General features: G+C 35.9%; 1 protein-coding gene across 1 annotated transcript in view; it reads left to right on the top strand.

Moving 5' to 3' along the window:
- The first annotated feature begins 3443 nt into the window (after positions 1-3443).
- fa2h (fatty acid 2-hydroxylase) overlaps positions 3444-21650 on the top strand; it is a 33714-nt gene continuing 15507 nt past the window's right edge. The window contains exon 1 of the mRNA XM_024282573.2: positions 3444-4100. Coding sequence (XP_024138341.1) covers positions 3819-4100 — 282 coding nt within the window. The 5' untranslated portion in view covers positions 3444-3818. The remainder of the gene's footprint in view (positions 4101-21650) is intronic.

A 21650-nucleotide genomic window follows, 5' to 3' on the forward strand; every position in this document is an offset into this window, starting at 1 on the left:
CTTCGTTGCGAGGCCCCGCCCCCGCTGTGTGATTCTTCTGCACACCGACTCCCCCGGGCCAGGCGCGTGGCTCAGGGAGCTCAATAAACAATCCTTTCAGTGCGCCGGGAGCACGCGCTGGGCTCATTTACATTCCAATGTCTCCAACTTGAAACCCCATTGGTGGATTCAAACGCCCTGCAACCGTGCGAGAAGAAAGAAAGGGAGAAAAAAGAGGAGAGAAAGAAAAACTGAATGGTTTGGTTCTTTGAAATGCCTTTTGAGGCGGACAATGTACTCCTGGCAAGTCTTCAAATTATCACTCTTCCTCCCTCGGTCTTCTTTCTCCTCCTGCTCATACCAAGGACGCTCCCCGCTGTATCCGGGCTACCGATTCACAGAGGAAACTCAACTGCAAGCGTGTCTCTGAGCGCACAGTAATTGGCAATTATGAAGCGGCGCACAGGGACGCAATTCATGTCAACGAGTGGTGGTTTATATGGCTGCTCCACGCGTAATCGGCGTTTAGTTTGTTTATCTTACGAAAGTCTTCCAATCCAAACCTGGATCTGAAGTGTGTCAGAATTTCAGCACCGCCTCAGCGTGGACAGTGAAAACTCCACAGCATCTTTGCTCAAGTAATCAAAATATGTTTTGTTTCATCATTAAAAAATATATATTTTCGTATCTTCTAGCATTCCACTGATTTTCTGTTGGCCGAAACTTTGCGTAGGCCCACAGCTAAAAAGTAATAAATCAACAAGTCAAGACGGAGATTTAAAACCAGTCATAAATATTAAAAAGCGCAACCTTGGCGACATCTAGTGGTTAAATTGAGTCATTACATAAATCATCTTTTCTTTTTTCCCGATTTCCCGAATAATTCCCATGAAATGTAGCGTTTCATTGGAAACAAAACTAGAAAAAAAATATTAGTCAAAAAATCCTTCAACTGCATTTTTTAAAATTTATTTATTTATCTTTAGAAAAACAAGCTGATATATTTCAGGACATATATGGAGCATAGCGCTAATTTATAAGATTTATCTACTGTCCTTCCACATTCCCTCACACAAATAATTGTAAAAGTTGATATTCTGTTATATCTGGTATATTCACAATATTTGGTATGTAGATTTTCAGTATTTTTTATGTTCTTGTTGCACTTTGGCATGTTGGCCACCCTCAATTTTGTCATGCATTAAACGATGACAATAAAAGATTCCATTCCATATTAATGTTCTCTTGACATCATCATAACTAGTTTCTCACAGAAATGGTTTTTGATTTTTGTTTAATTGAAAAGATTTTATGCACTTAAAAAACAGAACTTTACTAGTTTCCATTAATTTTATTTAAAATTTAAAATCATTGTAACTCCATTGGAAAATCAAAACCATTTCAGGCACACCTGTCACACCACACCTCACATGTTTCATCAGATACACACAAAGAGGTCAACAAACCTGAATCTGACAACAATCAGGAACAACAATTCACTTCTAGGAATCCATCATTACAATCAAACACACCCTTCTTTTCAGCACACAGTCATAGATCTGCATAGGAATAAAAAAAATCCACTTCCTAAAGATATTCTGTTAACTGACTCTAGAGCTACAAGTAAAGTTCATAAAAATAATTTATATAGTTAGTAAGAGAGCTTTCAGTTTGACCTGCAGGCAACAAAAACATACACTTCTCAAGATTATTTTCTACAACTGCAGGTGGCGCCAGAGATCTTCACTTTAGAAACTGAAAATTGAACGTTTCCTCATGATTAGTGCTGACGGGGAAAGAAGAGGGAGGTTATTGGGTGGAACCAGCGTGATATGGGCTTAGTGAGTTAAGAACAGTCATGCAGCTGATAATGAGGAGGACCTGGGAGGGAATTATGCAAAAGTTGGATAAGTTAAATTTTTAAAGGTGAGTCCTACTAAGATTGTTGGTTTAACTTTACTTTTGGAATAAAATCTCGTTTTTTATTTTTCTGTTCTATAAAGTCCCACTGGGATCCTTCTTTGATCTATTATAAAAGCATTCCCAGTGGTCAATTGATCATAATTATTATGCTGTTTTTAATTAAAAAAAAAAAACTTTTCTAGGACATAGTTTCTTCAGAGCGGCAGTAGTTTATTAGAAATGTGCCCGTGACTCTGAGTTGTTGGGGGGACTGTTAATGTGGAGTAAGCTCCCTCATTTCCCATCATTCCTTTGTTTACATTCCCACTATCTTACAGCCTCTTACAACCCCAAGCTAACATTACCGGTTTAACCAATATTTTACTCTCCATAAAATATATATTTTGTCAAAATTATACAAGTTAGAAATAAGTGCAAGACAACGTTGGGCCATTAATAACAACAAATGATCTGGAGGGCCGGATAGAATTACCCTGTGGGCCGGAGCCGGCCCCCGGGCCTTGACTTTCACACATGTGGTGTAAGGGGGTCAATTTTGATGAAGACGTTGACTTTGTCTTGTATGGAGGGGCACCACCTTCCTTAATGGAAGGAAAATTACTTAATAATGACAATTTAGCAATTTCATCTTAAAATTGATTAATTGAGTAATCTTTAATATCATCCGCACACTTCAGGAAGTAAATTATCTTCTGAGGGGACCTAATCACAAAGAAAGACCAACCAGAAAGGTCTTTTGGATATTTAAGAAGACATCATCATTGCATTATAAATATATATGCATTACATATACATAAATACATGCATATTTACTAATGCAGAATTACATTTCACTAGTATTGACCTTTTTTTTCATTTTATCAGCAACCTAATTTTTTAAAATGAGTATTAACTAATTTACCATCTTTATCTAAAGAAAGTTTTGTTCCAAAAACTGAAGGACTCATACTTTAAATGTTACAACATTTTTTTAAAGCAAATTTCTAGTATTTATTTATGGATATAGTTTAATTATGACCTGTATTAGTAAAATAAAATTATAACAATGTCAATATGTTACCTATAAAAAAATATGTAAAAAATTCTTGTTTTTTTGTAATAACGCGTCAGTTAAAGCGCTTTTTTTGTGTAACGTTTTCATAGTTTTCATTTCGATTTCCGGCGTTTCCGACAGCACGTCAACGCAACACCGCACATGTGGTCCGTGAAGATAAAGCTCCAGAAAGTTCTCGTCTGAAAAACAGAATTTTATTTAAAAAAGAATAACTGTTTAGTATGTTAATAATAAATCGACACATTTATTAAATATCCCACCGTTCTGTGAGTTAAATAGTTAATTGTTTTTTAATATTCCGGTTTGATGTGTGACTTCATCCTCAAACTAATCTGTCTTGATGAGGAAGTGTCGCCAGACTACGTGACTCTTTTCCAAACACGCGGCGTCACCTTTCGGTTTACGCCCATCGTCACTTGAACAGCTCGGAAATATCCGGTCACTTTTGTGCAGTAAAACTACGTAAACGTCTATTTTCGTGCTTCGTATCTCGAGTTATGAAGTCACCTGTACTTTAGCCCCGAACGTATCAGCAGAACAGGTGCCTCAGAATATAGTGATGCGTTTAGGGGGCGTCGAACATTTAAAAGTGTGATGTTTTTTGTGTTAATTGCTCAAATGGGAAATAAAAGAAATGAGCGATTTGGCAACAATAATGGCAAAAATAAGTTTAAGGGGTTAGGTAAGCGGCTTTGACGTGACGTTTTTTTTTTTTTTTTCGACCTTTCACCAGACCCCGCCCTCCCTCCCCCCGTCGCGGGTGTCAACCACCGGGTTCAGAGTTCTCAGAGCTCAGTCGTCAGTCTCCTCCGAGGAGGTGTCTCAGTTCTCCTCTGTACGCTCAGTGTTTGCTCTTCCAAGGATGTCTCCGTCCACGTCCCCCCGCGTCTTCACGGAGAGGGAGGTGGCCCGCCACTGCACCAAGGACTCCTGCTGGGTGCTGCTGGGGACCCGGGTGTACGACGTCACCGCCTTCCTGCGGATGCACCCGGGCGGGGAGGCGCTGATCCGCAGCCGCTCTGGGAAAGACATAAGCCGGGTGATGGAGGGGCCCCCGCACCGGCACTCGGAGAACGCGCGGCGGTGGATGGAGCAGTACTACATCGGGGAGTTGGACCGGGAGAGCGGCGCGCACGAGGCACAGGTGAGCCTTACTTCACCTGTACAGCGCTTTGACATATATTACACCCTTTAGAGTCACTTATTATTGTATTTGTATTCACAAAATACTGTGTTGTGAAGGATTTTAAACCAATGTTTTTATGAGATCCCTGTGGGCTCCAGTGAGTAACAGGTGTATTGTTGAGTGTCAGTTGACTTAAGGTGTTTTCTGAACTCACCTGTATGCTCCTCCCCCTCCTGTTGGACTGTATTGATCCTAAGGGAGGGGACATGGAGGCTGCTTGTGAAATCTAGGAAGCAGCAAAACTGGGAAGGTTAGGGATGGATGGGCGTGGAGGGCCCCCCAGTATGTGTGTACACACAGGGGGAGACATGGGATTGAGAGGGGGGTTAAACAGGTTTATCTTGTCCTGATGGAGGGTCATGACAGAGGGGAAAAAAAGGGTGAGAAACTGGAAACTTTCCATCTCTTTTTGTCACATCCAGCCACACCCGTTGGAGCTGTTCCTGCACACGTGTTTGAGAGGAGAGTTTGCATAAATCTCCTGCTCAGAGAACACATTTACATGCCTGCCCGCTCTCAAATCTGCCTCTCGGGAGAGGAGCCTCAGCTCCTGACACTGAAAAAAAGACACATTTTGTTAATTGATTCATTTTAACTGGCTGAGTTGATATCACAGCTATAAAATGCATGTTATTTAACTTAATTTGATACTTTTGTCACATTTTCTTTCCCAAAATCAGATCAAAATGAAATAATTGTTGGTCCATTTGTCATATTAAAATAAAATATTCACTAGAACTATTTTCCTGCATTTGAAAGCAGGGAGTAGTTCACTGACCTTCACAGAACTTTGTCACGCTTTCACTGTATATTAAACCCATTTTCTTTAATGATTACTCTCTGTGTCCTTGAATGTTTTTATAATTGTTTTATAGATTGGGGTATTGTCTTAAATGTTGCAGAAAGGATAGATATTTATTTAGGTGGTCTAGCATTTTATGTATCACGGATAAAAATAGGAAATCTGAAAATTCTGCCTTTTCAGAAAAAGCAGAATTTCCTTGTCAGATATGGTAGATCTCAGCAGAAAAGTAGGATAGACAGACTTTTCCTTATCTGCACACAAGTTTATGTTTAGGAAGTTTATCAAAACGAAACATTTTCTTTTTTTTTCGCTGATAATCACTATAGAGTCAAAAGTACACAAACTTCTGGATGTAACAGAGATGTTAAAGAAAGTTTTTGAGTCATTTTTTGTTATGAGCTTTGATAGAAACCAAGTGAGGAAGATGGGGGAGCGTTCTTACAGCTTACATACAGCTGATATACAAGTTTGTTGTCTCAAAGTACTCAGTATGCAGTTCAAAAACATCTAATCTAATTTGAGCTAATTTATATTTAGATTGACTCTCATTCATATTATAATCAAGCTGTTGGGTGAAACATCATCTGGCTGGTTTTACCTGTTATTAACTCACATATTACATACATTTTTAATTTAAATAGTAAAAAGTCTGATCAACAGTACAGATTTATCTACTTTTGTTTTTGTATTTTCTTTTTTTATGTTAAACAATATTTAATTAACTGTTAAAATAGTTTTGAATTAGCATGTTAGGCTAAGATGCTTTTATTTTGAAGGAATTTCTACATTTCTGGTGAGACACACGGTTACTTTGATTGAACGATTAAAAACGTCTGATTTTGTGTCAGTTTCAGTTTTCCAACAACTCTAGTAATAAAACAGAAGAAAATCCGTCCTTTTCGGACCAATATATTTAATCCTGATTAAACTGATCCTCACTGGGACCTCAAATTCATCCGACCACTTAGAAAAGGCTTTACCAAAATGCAGTTTAAGGAAAAATTAAATCCCTTGAATTTAATTTTAGATTCTAAATTAATGCAGTATAATATTCAAATTTGTATTTATATGTTTAGCTACTGTGGTGGAAAAATCGTTAGAACAAAGAAATGTTTGTCAAACGGTTTCAAGAATGTTTATTAATCAGAGTAGAGAAAAGCCTGGAGAAGTCTTCCTGTGATAAAGTACATTCGTATTTTGTACAGTCATACAAACAACTTCAATCAGGAACTTAAGACAGGAACGTTAGTGCAATATCTAATATGGACGAGACGTTCTAATGAAGTCAAAATGTTAATACATCACGATAAAATGTTCTGGCAAGAAAACAAACAAATATTGTTTCAAAACTTTTAACTGTACGCAAAAGTCCCTCACTAAATGTACTTGATGAAAACTAAGGAGGAAATGTAGAATTTCCATCACACTACTTTGATTTTTTATTTTTTTTTTGTAATTTTTTCATTTATTTTCTGCAGTTTTTGAGTTTTGCGTGTGCACATGTGCTTTTTGGAGCAGGTTTACAACTAAACAGTAGTGCTGTTTACACCGATAACACATTTAACGGGTTAGTTAAAAAAAAGAAAAAGAAAAAGCAGAACCAGCATTGAAATTTACTTTTCGGAAAACCGATTGGACACATTTTCATGATTTTGGAAAAAAAAGTTTGGAAAAACACTATTCCACTCACAAAACCATAATTTTGTTGCTTTAAAAAAAGTAATCAATTTCAGAGAAAAATATTCTTGCTTGTTGGAAAACAACTGACTTACACATGTCAACCTAAAAAGAGCATTTTCAACATGTGTCAGCTCCCCTTCGTTGGTTTAAGATGCACAATAATATATTTTTAAGTGAAATCTCAGTGAAATCTCAATCTTATCTGTTTCTGATCGATAAAAAACTTTTTTTTAATGAGTAAATGATCGTATCTTTCTCCCACATTTTTTATAGCAGGTTAACCAAAGACTTTGAGGAATGTTCCCCTGACCGATTGTTTGGTTTCAGTTGCTCCTTTGTTTGCTTTGGGCTCTGGCCTCTTTTTTTTTCCTTTTCTTGGACTTCATTGTAGAGAGATCCATGCCCAGGAAATCTAAGATTCTTTTCTAGCATTTTTGTTCCATTCGACATGTTTGTGACACTGCTTTTCTTTGTACTCCATCCTGTAAATGATTTCTCGGACAAAGGGACATTTACAGATTACATGACCCTAAATCTGAAAGTAAACGTGTCATTAAAAGCAGGTTTTGAAATAAGTTAATGCCACTAAAGAGGGAAGATTCCATGAAATATTTAATCAGGGATGGTTATCAAAGTGTGATTGTGATGTGTGTGAAAATTAATAAATGTATAAAAGGTCAAGTTTGACCTAATTAATAAAAAATAAAAGATTAAATCAAAGATCATTTGATTATAGTAAAATACAAAATGATGACATTTCATAAAATGTTCCAGATTTACGTTTTAAAATGGAATTTCTTCTTTTATTCATTTTTTCCCTATTTTCTTAAAGATGATGTAACCTCTGCTTTTAAATCCAACTTTTTTTGAGCACTTTTCCCACTCAAGTAGCTCAAATATTTTCACATTAAACACATTTTCCAAATAAAAAAAAAAAAGCAAAAAAAAAGAAGTAAAGGAAAATGAAACACCTTTAAAAACGATGGGAATGCAAATGAAACAGTAAATAAAAGTGTGAGAACACACAAAAAAATGTATCTAACCACAAAAGTTTAAAAAACAGTTATTTTAAGTTAAATAATTGGTATAAATCCCAAAGTAAAAGATGAGACCATCCCGACAAACGTTCCGTTTGTTCCTCATCGTTCCACTCTTTCTCTGAATCCTCGTCTCCTTGGAGCAACCGTCCCTCCCCTGCAAGTTTATCTCCTTGGTGATAAATTACTCAGGACATTGTTTGCCTTTGACGCCATAGAGACGCTGCATTTAGCACACAGGTAAAGGTCCCAGGTGCCCCCCCCCCATCCCTTCCCCTCCCATCGCCACGGCAACAGCTGGAATGGAGAGAGGGCAAGGTACAGGTGATGGAAGGAGATGAGAGTTAATGCAGACATAAAGAGTTTGATGAAAGTCCCAGGGGAGGGGTTTTAAATGCTAAATATACTTGAGTTTTTTTTCCCCCAAAAATGTATTTTTATTTAAAAAATGTTCCGAATTTTTTTTTCTATCATATCATTATGACTTTTATGCAAACAAAAAAGTAAAGACTTAATTGAATGATAAAAATAAAGAATCACTTGGGTTTTTTTTCCAGCTTGTGCCTATTTATTTTAAGTTAAATAATAAAATAAAAAATCTGGAAGTTATAAGTCGTAAAACTTTATTATTTATTAGATGTCACCTGTTAACTCCATCAATATAACTGTTTATTCTGTAACCTATTTATGTAATTAATTTTAATTTTTCCAGCTTCACAGCTCCATAGTTTCCTTTTTTAAAGCCTTTTGATGGTACGTTTATAAGCAAACTTTCAAACTGAAACTTCTCATTAGAAGATGTTTAAAGCTATAATTTCTTGTCATTTGGATTGAAACCGTCATAGCGCGCTGGTGGGGCGTCAATTTCCTATTTCCAATCAAAGTTGCTGTTTGCAGACGGTAATGTCGAGCAAAGCAAAAAGAGAAGAGCGGTGGAGCTTTCTTCCTCTGAGGGTCAGGAAAGTGAAATTTAAGGTAGATAAAGATGCAGAGGCGGAATCTTTTCCTTCTCTCCACAAACAGACACGGCCAGAGAAGGCAGCAGAACTGAAGAGTTTTGACTCAGTTGGATTTTTGTATTTGTGTTGTCACTGTGTTCACTCATTTAGGATCTTTATAATATTTGAGGACTCTGTTTTGAGAAGATTCTGTCTCTGCTTAAAGGAAGCAGCTGGGAGTGGAATACCGCTTCGTAGAGTGAGGATACCCAGAAAGTAGCTCCGCCTTTTTGCTTGACATCAATGCTGATGTTAGCCGCGGTCGTATTGTATTACACACGGCTGCATCTCACTGTATTGTTGTCAGAAATTAATACTCTAAGGGAAAACAATCTCAGAAACAATTTGTTCAGCTTAATGAAATAAGACAAGAAAAAAGATATATATACAGTATATATGTATATATATGTATAAGTAATAAATATACACATATACACACACACATATATATATATATATATATATATATATATATATATAAATACATTTATATGTATATACATTTATATGTATATACATTTATTGTATAACATACCATACATATATTATAAATGTACTATATTATATATTTTATTGATGTATACATATATAATATATGATACATATATATATTTTAAGATTTTTTGATTATTTAGTTGTGAAAATTTTGCTTTTTTGTGTAATCTTCCACTCTGTGACACTGATTTTATTTTCTTTTAAATATTTATAGACATTTATTCATTTAAATCTTCTAAATAGTCCAAGAAAATTGAGGATTTTGATGCTTTAGACTATAAAACAGACTTTGATTTTAACAAGATGATTGTTCAACGTGATTTCCTTGTGTATTTACTCCTTAGTTTTTTTCAACTAAAAATACTTACCTTAAGATGCTTAAGATACTCCTCAGAGTAATGACTTTTTACAAAATAAACCTGTGAATCGCTGAAGCTCTTTATGTGTTTGCTCTGTTATAATCCTGATCTTGTGCTGTTGTTTTTTTTTTGTTTGACCAGGTGAGTTTAATCTCCTGGAAGTCTCTAAAAATACAGAAAAAAAAGATTTAACAGGATTGGATCACCTTTACTGCTGTTTTGGCGGTATTTTGCTTTGCTTCACGCTGTTTCCAGACACAGTCCCACGCTTGCGCCTCAGATTTCCGCTCCATCCAGCAGCAGAAGCGAAAACAGTTTCCTAACATTTAGCTCATAAATGTTTGCATGGCTTATCTTTGTGCACATTCATTGGATTTTCTTGCAAGCGGGGCAACGAGCGAAATTCCCGCTGTAAGGTTAATTAATCATTAATTGGGCCTCAGTAGTGAATCCCATTGATTGACTGAAGTTTACTTTGCTGCAGGGTTGCAGGCCCACGGGTTGTGACAGCATAGTCTGGGGTTAAAATGCTGTTTAGCTCAGCGTTTGCTCTGAGCGTGAGCTGTAACGTGACACCAGAGCTGGCTGCGACACAGAGCCTCTGATTATTGCACATGCTCATGCAGTCCCAGCACGGCCGGCAGGGACACGGAGGGCGGATTCTTGAGTCGCGGATATGCCGGTCCGACCGGTTCTTATAGTGATGGAGAAAAGCCATCTTGTTGTCTTATCCTACAAACGTGAACACACAAGCTTACGTCATACTAAAGCCTGACTCACACTCTCTGTGTTAAGTAACACTCGCATGCATGAACTGAACGACTTGTCTATGGTAGCAATTTAAAGAATTTAAACAGAGGCGTGGCAGACTTTAAAAAGCTTGCAAAAGACAAAAAAAAAAAAAATCTCGCTTCATGAAAGGTGCTTTGTTGCTTTTATTTGCTTTATGTGACTCTGTCAAACATGAGAACATGCATGTGACAGGTCAAAAAGAAGAGATGGCTGCTAAAAACTCTCTTTTTTTTTCTTGGTGTTTGCGTGGTCAAGGTTTGAGTACTGCCCTAAACTCTTTGAAATGTAACCATTGTAAAAAAAAAAAAGAAGAAAATAAAAAACCACAGAGAAAGCACTCATGTCACAAACCACGATAACCAAAGTGAAACCAGAGAAATCAAGCAGACAATTAATTATGTGCAAATTTGTTTCTTGCTTAAAAATAAAATAAATTTAACAAGAGATTTTCTTGTTTCTTTCAAATGGTTTCTAATCTAATTTACTTAATTAAACTCCCACTCTGATAAGTGTTCCCTATAGTATTAAATATGATTATTTAGCCCAAAATAATAATAATAATAAAAAAAAAACGTGTTGTTTCCACAGAGCAACAGGAGTTTATGGAAGTTTTTTTTTTATCATAATTCAAACTTTTATACATTTTTCAATTGACAATTCAAAAATTGAATTGTCAATTGAAAAATGCATTAAACGTTGAATCATGACCTAAAAAAATTTCCATAGGAGTTTGTTAGAAATTGGCCTCTGATTAGTGGGCAGGACTGTTTTTTCTACTTTATTTTATTTTACTTTATCTGTTTATTTACACACATAAAAAGAACATAGAAACACAAGCAGTATAAAAAATACAGAAAAGTAAAATCATGTGATGTGTAAATAAACTGGGTTTATTCAAGACTGTCATACACCTCTATCAAAAAAACACGTATATATATATATATATGGGGAGGCAATAAAATTACATGTTTTTTTGTTGTGTCTGTGGAGTTAATTGCTAAAGTTTGTGTCACACCAAAGTAGGAGACTGCTACTTTAATAGAATAAATTTGCTGCTGTGGCTTTTAGCAAAAATGAACCCACGTCAACCAAACCTCATTTCTGTGTCTCATCCGGCTATGAAACCATTGGTGTTAAACTCAGTCTTATCAAACAGAACTCCTGCATTAGCTATTCTTCCTGACATGTGTTTAAAAGAACAGGTGCTGCACCCATGAGCGACCAAAGGTATTTCTGTTATCGAGCTTGGTGCTAAACTTCAACCTCGGTTTGACCGTTTGCATCCTCCATTAGATAAGTGCTGCTGACACACCTTACTTAGCAGGCCGCTGCATACTTTTGTCTACATTCTGAGTACACAAATGAGTGCACATAAAATCAAAATTTGCAAAAAATAGAATAATACAAATGAAGGCATAAAAATCCTAGATGTGCTTCAAAAATGACAGGAATGAATGATGCAACAAATAAAAACCAGTTTCTTATGGTTGAAATGATCATTTACGAAAAAATCTTGGGATTTAAACATGCAAAATAATTAGCAATTCGTGGATCTTTTCTGTAGGTTCTTGTAGGGAGATTAGTTTAATTACAAAAGAAGGAAACTTTATATTTTAGCTTTTATTCAAATCTTAATGTAAAATAATTGGTTTTGTATTTATTAATAAGTAAGATTAAATGAAAAGGGCATTTTTGAAGGTAGAAAAGAGTAAAAAGAGAATAATGTTTGGACTTTTTTTTTTTTACGAAAAAGAAAATCAGTGAAAATACAGCCATAAACATGGTTTATGTGTTCATTTCTACTTATTTTTAAATCCTTTTGAAAGTAAAATTCATCCTGAATGAAAGGTCTGGTAAATGGTGTCCTCAAATGTGAGATCATGTTTTTTTAAACCTTACAGTTTTCATAAGTGAATGAAATTATTTCCTCACCGTGGTTAAAACAATCGCTCTGCTTTAATTGTGTGCAGTCACGTGAAAAATAAACCACATCCTTATTCAGATTACTGCATGAAAGTAGGAACAAAACAGCCTCCAGACACCAACTTCTAATTAAATGTGTCAATGAAAAGAAAATCATTTTAAATGGGTTTTTGGCTCATGGAGCCTTAAATTATTTTACTGAGTAAAGTAAAAAGCTTTGAAATGAGGAAGTTAGTTAAATGTTAGGTGTAATGTTCAATATCTAAAGTTTAGAATTCTCAAAGGACCTGAGGCGATCAACCTGAAATGCAGGTTTTGTCTTCAAATGACAACAGTGTATTCTTGAGAGAATTTGAATCTAAAAGTAGGTCAGATTATTCATGATTTTTTTATATTAATATTTTGTGTGAGTTATGCTGACTGGAACCGTACAGATTACCAATTTTTAATTATTTTCTTCTTTTTTTGTTGACAATCTTAATGCTGCTTGAAAACTGCTTACCTGTACTTCCAAACACCCAAAAGGCAACAACCTTTGCACGCTCGCAGAGTCGCTCCACCTTTAATCCCAACACGCCCTTTATTGCTGGTCGTAAAGCACTGAGCAATAAAGTTTAACGAGAAAACAGATTTTTAAAACAAAATTGACAAAAGACGTATCTAAAGAGTAACAGTTATTCAAAAGACTTTTTCAGTGTCAGATTTGACTTTTTTTCCCTCTTTTTTTTTAAATCCGTAAAATATTCAAAAGAAACTTTCATTGCTTTTATTGGGTTTAATGATTAAGCCTCGGTACATGTGATATGAAATGATGCTGGGAAGTTGATTTAATCAAGATGGAACTGATCATCAGTGGAGCTCATTTATTGGTTAACTACAGCTGTAGTCCAAATAATAATTCTTTTTTTTTTTTAAGAAGAATTTTCAACCAAAGTTTGTCCTAAAGATAGGTGGCTCCCAAGCGTTACAATTTCACAATTTCTTTAAATGGAAAAAATAGAGTCAAAGTCAATAAAAAGACGTGTTGTTGGAGGAACTCTTTGGGTTTATGTAAAAGATCACTTCTTCTTGTAGGTCAGGGGTGAACGTTCCGTCTAAAACGAGTCTTGGTTTGTTTGCAGGTGAATTCTGGTGCTGTTCTCTGCAGTGTGAATGCAGACAGACTATCCGCTACATAGATTAAAGAACGTTTTTTGAGGAGGTTGTTAGTCAGAGGAGAGGCGGTACAAACCGCCTTTTTTCTTTGGCCTTGTTCCTTTTATTGATCTGGGCTTGTTTATTACTCCTCCCAGATAGGCAACTAACGGATCTGAAGTATTTTCCGGTTGGTTTGGTTCACACCTATCAAAGTGTGTGAAAGTGAATCAAAGGAAATTAACTTGTAGAATGTATTGGCATCCTTTGCTTCAAAGGGTGGGGCTGTGCTGATGTGGAGTGATTCCTTTGCAGATTTTTTTCAGTGTGATTTTCCTTTTGTGTGTGTGTGTTTTGCATTCTGATTGGCTGTTGATCCTGTCAATCAATCTCCTCATGTACTCATGTACATGAATGCGTTCAGTTTGCCAAATTCACTAAAATCTTTCATCGTGAGCAGATTTTCATTCTATAAAACTGAAGTCATTTTTCTATGAAAAAGTGTGAAAATGTTCATTTCTGTCAAAGAAAAATCACAAATCTTGAATCCTACTTTGTGGATTTGACCAGTCATGAATTACTTTTAGAATGTAGAAAACGAGGGAACGTCTTAAACACAATTTCAGGGTGCTGTTGGATCCAAACAAGGCTTGTTTTCCTCTATAGTCTGGTTCATTTATTATACATGAAAGTAAACCTAAATCGTGGTGCAGATAAAACCCTCATTTAGCTAAAATCAAGGGGCTTGATTCGCTTGCAACTAAACCCTGATGCGGTTCAGTTCAATTTAGCATCACTTTTGTTTCATGTTACTGTTTTTGTCTCTGCTTTGGGTTGTGTTGTGGTTTTTGCGGTGTGATGCATCAGGAAGTCACGTGATGCCAGAGGAATTTTCTAGGACCTGTTTTCGTTTATTGTGGTTACAGCAAAATATTGCGTTAGCATGAGCCAGGCTCAGACAAAACGGAAACAATTCAAAGTTTAAATTAGCACCAAAATGAAAAATAAAGCCATTCTCATCCCGATTAAGAAAAGGGAAGAAGGAGGATCAACTTATACTTATATGAAAGACCCAGGTAGCATGCAATCAATAAAAAAATACATTTTTGTGTAATAATAGTATATATTGTGAACCTGTTACACTTAGCTGACATGTGAGCTCCACTGGACGTCTGTTTGTTGGGATTAGCAAATTATTTCTATGTTCAGCTCATATTCTAAGCAGTTCTGTCTTTTGTCATCCTTTCTTTGCTTTAGAATCACAGGATCGCTCGCCGTTTGTTCCCCTGCTTCTTTGTTTTGTCAGGTTTAACTTGGTTCCTGACGTATTGATCCTTCTTGACGTTTGCAGTCAAAGTCCATCCTGCACTTCTCTCTAACTCCTTCCCATCACAATCATTCCATTCACCCCCCCCCCCACGCTCTGCTCTTGACACTGACTGTAGTTTGTGTGGAAATGGTACCAGGCCACTCCAACCACCAGCGCCTTTGTTTTTTGTCGTATTTGTTCATATTTTTAGTGAACATCTTTTGTTTTCTTGTTTCTTTTTTTTTGTGGGATGACCCGCTTGAACTGGAAACTATTCATTTCAGCCGAGAACAGTTAACAAGCTTCTACTGGAGGAACAGATTCAAAAGGGATGTGTGTTGATCTCATGGAATTCTTTTAAATATTAACTCTGAAGTGGACCAGAATGATTTAGAGACAGTCAATGTGGGCAATTCCTAATAATAGGACAATACATGCAGTTCCATCAGTGGTTCTAACTCCAAAAGCCCTTTGAGTATGTTGTAGGTTCAGAAAGCTTGCTGTAGTTCTCGCAAATGTTTTTTTGTTTGATGAGGAAGCAGCTTGTTTGTTCTGAAGCTTTTGGCAGCTCTGCAGAAACGACATCACGACAGATGACAGTAACTGATCGGAGACGCAGGAAACGTTTGTGGGCAACAGAGAAAAAAAGACAAAATGTGTGATGGGCTTAAGATAAGATGTGATCCAGAAACCTTTATCTGAAGCATCACTTTGTCAGCGTTTTGCATTTGGACAAAGTCACTTGATTTGCTGGCCAACATTTAAACGTGTAAATAATTGATCAATTTTGTGGTCTGTGTTTGTGGGTGAGTCACAGCAAAGAGGAACTTACCCTTCCTCTTTAGAAGAGTGTGGTGTCATTACTTTTAGGCATTAAAAATAAAAAAATAAAAAAAACTTAAAATATATATATTTTGTTAATTTAAATTGTAGTTATTTTTTCCCCATATTTATGGACTTAAGATTCATCCAGACAAATTTTGTGGATTCATATTATGACAAGAAGTTTTACAAATTATGCAAATTTGAAAAATAAATGGAACTTTTATGTGTAACCTTCACATAAACCGTCAGGCTTTTTTCATACAGATTGATTTTAGCTCTAATAATTTATAATTTTAAAAGAATAAAACATTTTTAGCACTTTTTCTTTTTAGAAAATACAGTATGTATCAGTCCATAGGTTGGATTTTTTTTCTATTTTTAGGTTATATCTGCACTTTCAGTCTCCAAAACCATTAAATTTTTCAAGTTTTTTGGAACATAAAGCTTTATATTTTTTCATAACAAAACATATATTTGCAATATGAAAATGTTTCCTTAATTCTTATTTAAAGTGTAGCTGGAAGGATTATTTAGCACAGCAAACCAAATGAATTCATATTTCTGACACTTTCAAGCCCATTTCTCATAACCTGATAAATATTGAGGTTTAAACAAATGCCGCCGCATATACATGCACCTTCTCCTCAAAAAATACGTGTGTATATCACTCAACATCAATACTGATGATTAAATCCCAAACTGCCCTGCTGCCACTTGATCTCTGTCGACACATTCAAATATGACCCCGACCGCAGTGAGGCAAATGGATGCGGCTTCTGCTGCTTTACCTGGAAGTGAAGTCGCTCTCTCGTGGAGATTTGTTTGTTAAGTTTGTAATCGAGGCGGATGGTTTTGTGTGAATTAAAATCTGACTTCGGTGGTATTTTTAGGTCTAATCTCAGCAGCAGGTGGGACCAGTTTCTTGGATCTGGAAAAGCAAACATCAGATTGTGGGGGAATGTGACCTGAACTTTTATCTCCCCGACGGCTTCAAAGGCCTTGATCAGCTCCACCACCCACCCCTCTAGACACCACTGTAAAATGTTTCGAGGGTAAAAAGACCTTCGCTTTGCAGCATGTTCTGTCTCAAACTCAACAAATCAGCTGTTGTGGAGTTCAGAGTTGAGGTTGTGTAACTCTAATTTGAGGTTATAGTGTGGAGGTTTTCTGTCACCATTATTCCTCATTAACACTGTGCTTTTAACCACTTTTTTCCCTAAATTTCATTAAATGAAACTCTTTTTAGAGCTCAGAAAGAAAGATCTGCTGCCACGTGATGTTCGCTTTTAATGATTGAAGTATTTTATTTGTCTTATCTTAAATGTCAACTCACAGACAGTTTCATTGAGATTTAACGTCATTAAAAAGCTGCAGTAATTAAAGTGTACTAGTAAAAGAGCCTGTCAATCGAAATCCATTGTTACTGAATAAGATTAAGGGCAAAAGCAACCAATAAAAGAGCAGAACTCGTGCTGCATGCGATGGTGTTACAAAAGAATTTTCAAATGACTAACACTTTCCTGCCCTAACCTGAAGACGGTGTCTTCTTAACTGGGAAAAGGTGATCTGAAACTCCGTGGCACGCCTGGATCTCGGTGTGCAGACGGACTAGCAAAGATGGTATCGGCACAGGTGTGTCACAAACTGTTAGGCAACTATTTCCTTTTTCACAAGAATATAAAAGACCTCTCGACTCAGGCTGGGTTTCACTACAATAATACTGAATCATTTTGAATTCAAAGGTCAAAATTTGATTCAATCAAACATTGCTCTTTTTTTACTAAAAAAGTAGCAATTTTCAGTGATAAAATTATTAAGTTTTACATTTAAAATGTATTTATTTAAAAAAAATACACAAAAAACACTTAAAAGGTACATTTATTAATGAATTTGATTAATCGAAATGCAAAACTGATTTACAGTTTTTTTAACTCTCAACTATTAACAAAGAAAACAAAAAGCAGAGGCACGTAAAACAGTAATATTTTATGCTGTTAAATGTATTTTGGCGCTTTGCATGTCAGCAATAGTAAATATGACAGTTTATAAAGTGGATTTAGTTGCAAAAGGTGGTTTTGGATGATCCAGGTGCAGAATTGCAGATGCAAACTTTATGAAAAATATAAAAAGTTGAAAAAATTTTCCTTAAAGTGACAGAAAAGCACAGATCTTACCCTAAGGGGGGGGTGTTTCAAAAACACTTTTATGTTTTTATCCTGTTTGAGATCATCCAACAAGTGTTTCTTTTTTTCTTCAATTGAGTAAACCGTATTGCAGTGCACCAGCTAAATCTCAAGTTGCATCACAGCTGCAACAATCAGTAACCTTCGTACTACAAGCACAACAAGGAACAATGATGGAAAAATGCAGCATTTCTTGTTTTTTTTTTTCTTTTTTCTTTTCAACCAGTGACACAAAGTTGTTGACACAAATATGTCAACAATCCGAGCCCCGGCCTCACTGGTTCATTGAGAAACACATTCTACAGCGTTCATGTTTCAGTTCCAGATCGAGCGAAACAGGCCAGATGACGTGATCGCATCTGTTTTTCTTTCTGTACATGGTGTTCCTCTTCTTAGAATCTGAAGATATTCCAGTGAGCTGAATCACTCTTTTGATTTTCTTCTTAAAAGATGTTTACCAACTTGCTAGTGTGAGTCTGTACTGCCACTAAAAATATGCTCTCATGATTATCACCACTCAAATTGGTTTGTCTCCACTCAGCTGTCAGCTCCTCAGAGGATAACTATAAAAATATATGATTAGGTATTAATTACACATATTTGATCAGTGTTTACTCATGGAGAATCTGTAGAGTGACCTATACTTTCATTTCATGAGTTAAAGTCAGCATACATAGCCAATAAAGCCCTATTAGAGCTGGTTCGTGTGTGTCCTGCTTATGTACTACAAATCCCACAATGCATTGCTAATGTTTTTCATTGAAGGAGTCCTTAACTAATGGATATAGATAAATCATCACATAGGAGTTGTCTTATTGATGAGCACCATTCTAGCCTGAGGATTTGATGAGATTTAAGACCCATTTTAATAATCTTTTAATCTATTTTTAAAGCGTTCCAAGCGTTCTTTTAATTGTGATTTTGTCAATTTTAGATAATGTAAAAAAATGATTTGTTTTCCAGGATATCATTTCTGCAAAGCGACAATAGTTCATTAGAAATTCACCTCTGAGTTGGCAGGGAGTAAGCCTGTCTCTACTTCCCATCATCCCTTTGTTTACACACTCCCCCACTAGCTTACAGCCCCTCACACCCCCAACCTAACATTACCGGTGCAACATAAATGGCGAACAATATTGGAGCCGTACAGTTTTTAACTAGATCGGACGAGGAAAGTCAAGCCATACATAGATCTAGTCGTCAACAAGCAGGTGCATTAGAATGCAAAGGAGCAGGAGTTTTATGGCCTTTCCAGTGTATTTCGTAGGTCACAAATATACTTTATTTGAAAAGAGTTTTTTATTCTCTTCCTGATTCACTCAATTTTCCAATTTCCCTGATGTATGTCCTCTATCATCAAACAAGGCAAGAAAGATGCCAGTAAAACGTGTTAAAAACTTACCTCAAAGTTTACCATTAAGTGGGTCAAACAAGTGAGTGTCCAACAGAGCGGCCATTTTTGTTTTTCTTACTAGATTTGACTAGATTTAGCCTGTATAAAAATGCTGTCAGTCACTAGTTTTATAAAGTTAAAGCTTTATGTTCAAACTGTCTTATAAATTTATCATTTCCAGTTTAAAGTCTCAACTGCATCACAGAACAGCAACTTTGTCTGAATACAAGCTTCACTTTTGCATTTTTTTTCTTGCTGCTACATTCATTTTTTAAATGTTCTTTTTCGTCTGTTGTTGACCAGTAGGAGAAAATTTTCATTAGAAATTTCTAGGAAAAGCTTTAGAGAAAAAGTAAAAATTAAAAAAAAAAAGGATTTTTGCCAGTTTTGATCATTTCAGGCTAAATTGTTTGCAAGTTTTCAGAAAACACATAGTCAATCCCTTAAATTGTATATATATATCTAATTTGGTCTACTGTGTGAGTTTTAAAAGCCTGATTTCTATAGTTATTTTCTGCATTATATTTAGTTGGGGTAGCAACACATTATGAAAGGGGAAATTTAAGGAGGAGCTTTCTGTCAAGGTTAGATTTTAATAAAGTTTTTTATGATTTGATTAGCCTTCACATGTATTCTCAAAGAAGGTTGATGAATCAAACAATATAAATATGACAAACCAGATCAAAGAAAAATACAAAAACTGAAAATTTCCTTAAGTTTTTCACTTTTCTTTATCCATTTTGAATATGGTTCAATCAGTTTTTGCCGCTGTAACCTTCAAGCAGCTACATAAACCTCAAAAGTGATGGTGCAGCTGTGATCTTATCTTTATTGTGGAAGATAAAAGTAATGCAATAACACAACCACCACTTCAGATATAGTTTGAAGCCACTGAAGACTTTATTTCCACGTGATTCCGACCTCTACGTGAGACAATCGTCGGATTAATGTCGCCTTTATCTGCGTGCTGCAGTCCAACAACGGGGGCCATAAAGATTCTTATCTGACCCCAGACATAAAGTTTTTTGTTGAGATTGCATTTTTTTGGTTTATGTTGGGTTTTTTTCTTGGTTTTAGCATCATTTAGGGACATTTACATCCATAGAATTAGGGAAGTACCGCACCTGCGGACGGTTCGCCACTGAACTGGAGTGGTACCGCCAGTGACGGGGAGGCGGGGCGAAGCTCATTAAAAGGCTCACGTAGGCCATGGCGGCCACAGATACAGAGGGAGTGCCGGTTTATTACATTCACCACCATAAAGCTGTGTCACTGCTTGCTTTGGTGTGTGCGCATTTGCAGGTGTGAGGACATGAAATATAGGATGTCATGGAAAACATGCGAATGGGAAAAAGTCGATTTTCTAGCACTGTTTATTGGATCACTTTTGGTTGTTAGAGTGTTTTATTTTTAAGCTTTATTCTTATATCTTTTTGAATCTGATTTTAAAGGCCATAGAACAGCCATACTGCTTATCGTCTACCATGTTTTTTGTTTTTTTTTATCAAACATGGCGAATTTCTAAAATTTGTCAAAAGAGCTGGAAATTTTCTTAATCAGAAACATGCTTTATCATATTTTCTCCAATGCAAGCATTTTAAATACATTTTTAATTTAAATTTCAGGCGCAAAAATTAAGCTAATTAAAACTGCTAAATCATAACAAAAATTTTTATTTTGTAATTTTAGTTTGACTGAAAAACTAAATATATTTGATCAGAATAAAAGAAAGATGTGGAGTAATCTGATTGTTTCTCTCTATTAGTTGTACAGTTAAAAAATTGGCCCTAATATGTTCAAATAGTTTAATATGTTGATAAAAAACTATATTTTTTGCCTCTTTTATCTTCAGCCTTTTTCTATTTTTCCTTCTACTACTGTGTCAAATGATATCACCTGAGATCACCAGAACAAACAGATTTCAAGGCGTGGAAAGAACTGAGTCACAAAGTACAACAGTTGGTTGTATTCTTAGCATGAATTTCCTGCTGTGTGACCTAGCTTCGGACGGGCCTGAGAGATTTTGTCAGAGGGCCTCAAATTTGAAAACAAGAACACAAGGATCACATTTGAAGCCTTGAAAGTCCAAATCATCAACCCTCAGTCCTTATTTTTCTAAATATAGCTCATTTAGGAAGCTAAACAAGCTAAAAGTCTCTTGAAAGATTGAAGTTCCACTCCGATCATCTTTTGATTTGTTGTTAAAGCGTTCCCAGTTGTCGTTTAATTATGATTATGCCTTTTTTAGCCAAAATTTTAAAAAACATAGTTTCTGCAGAGTATCAAGATTTGGTGCAGAGTAAGCCTCCTCTAATTTCCCATCATCCCTTTGTTTACAGTGTCTCCTACTATCTTACGCCCCCTTACAACCCCAAGCTATCATTAGCATTGCAAGAAAAATGGCGGCAATTTTGGAGCCATCCAGCTCTACAGTTTTGAACCGGATGCCAGCTTGGATGAGGAAAACAGAGACGTACATGGATCTATTTCTCTGTCGCTGGATCCATCAGAATTGAGCAGAGCCGACTGTAGCACCAACTACCATCTGTGTCTGCTCCTGATTCACACTGACTTG

The sequence above is a fragment of the Oryzias melastigma genome, linkage group LG6, assembly GCF_002922805.2.
Source record: "Oryzias melastigma strain HK-1 linkage group LG6, ASM292280v2, whole genome shotgun sequence".
Lineage (NCBI taxonomy): Eukaryota > Metazoa > Chordata > Actinopteri > Beloniformes > Adrianichthyidae > Oryzias > Oryzias melastigma.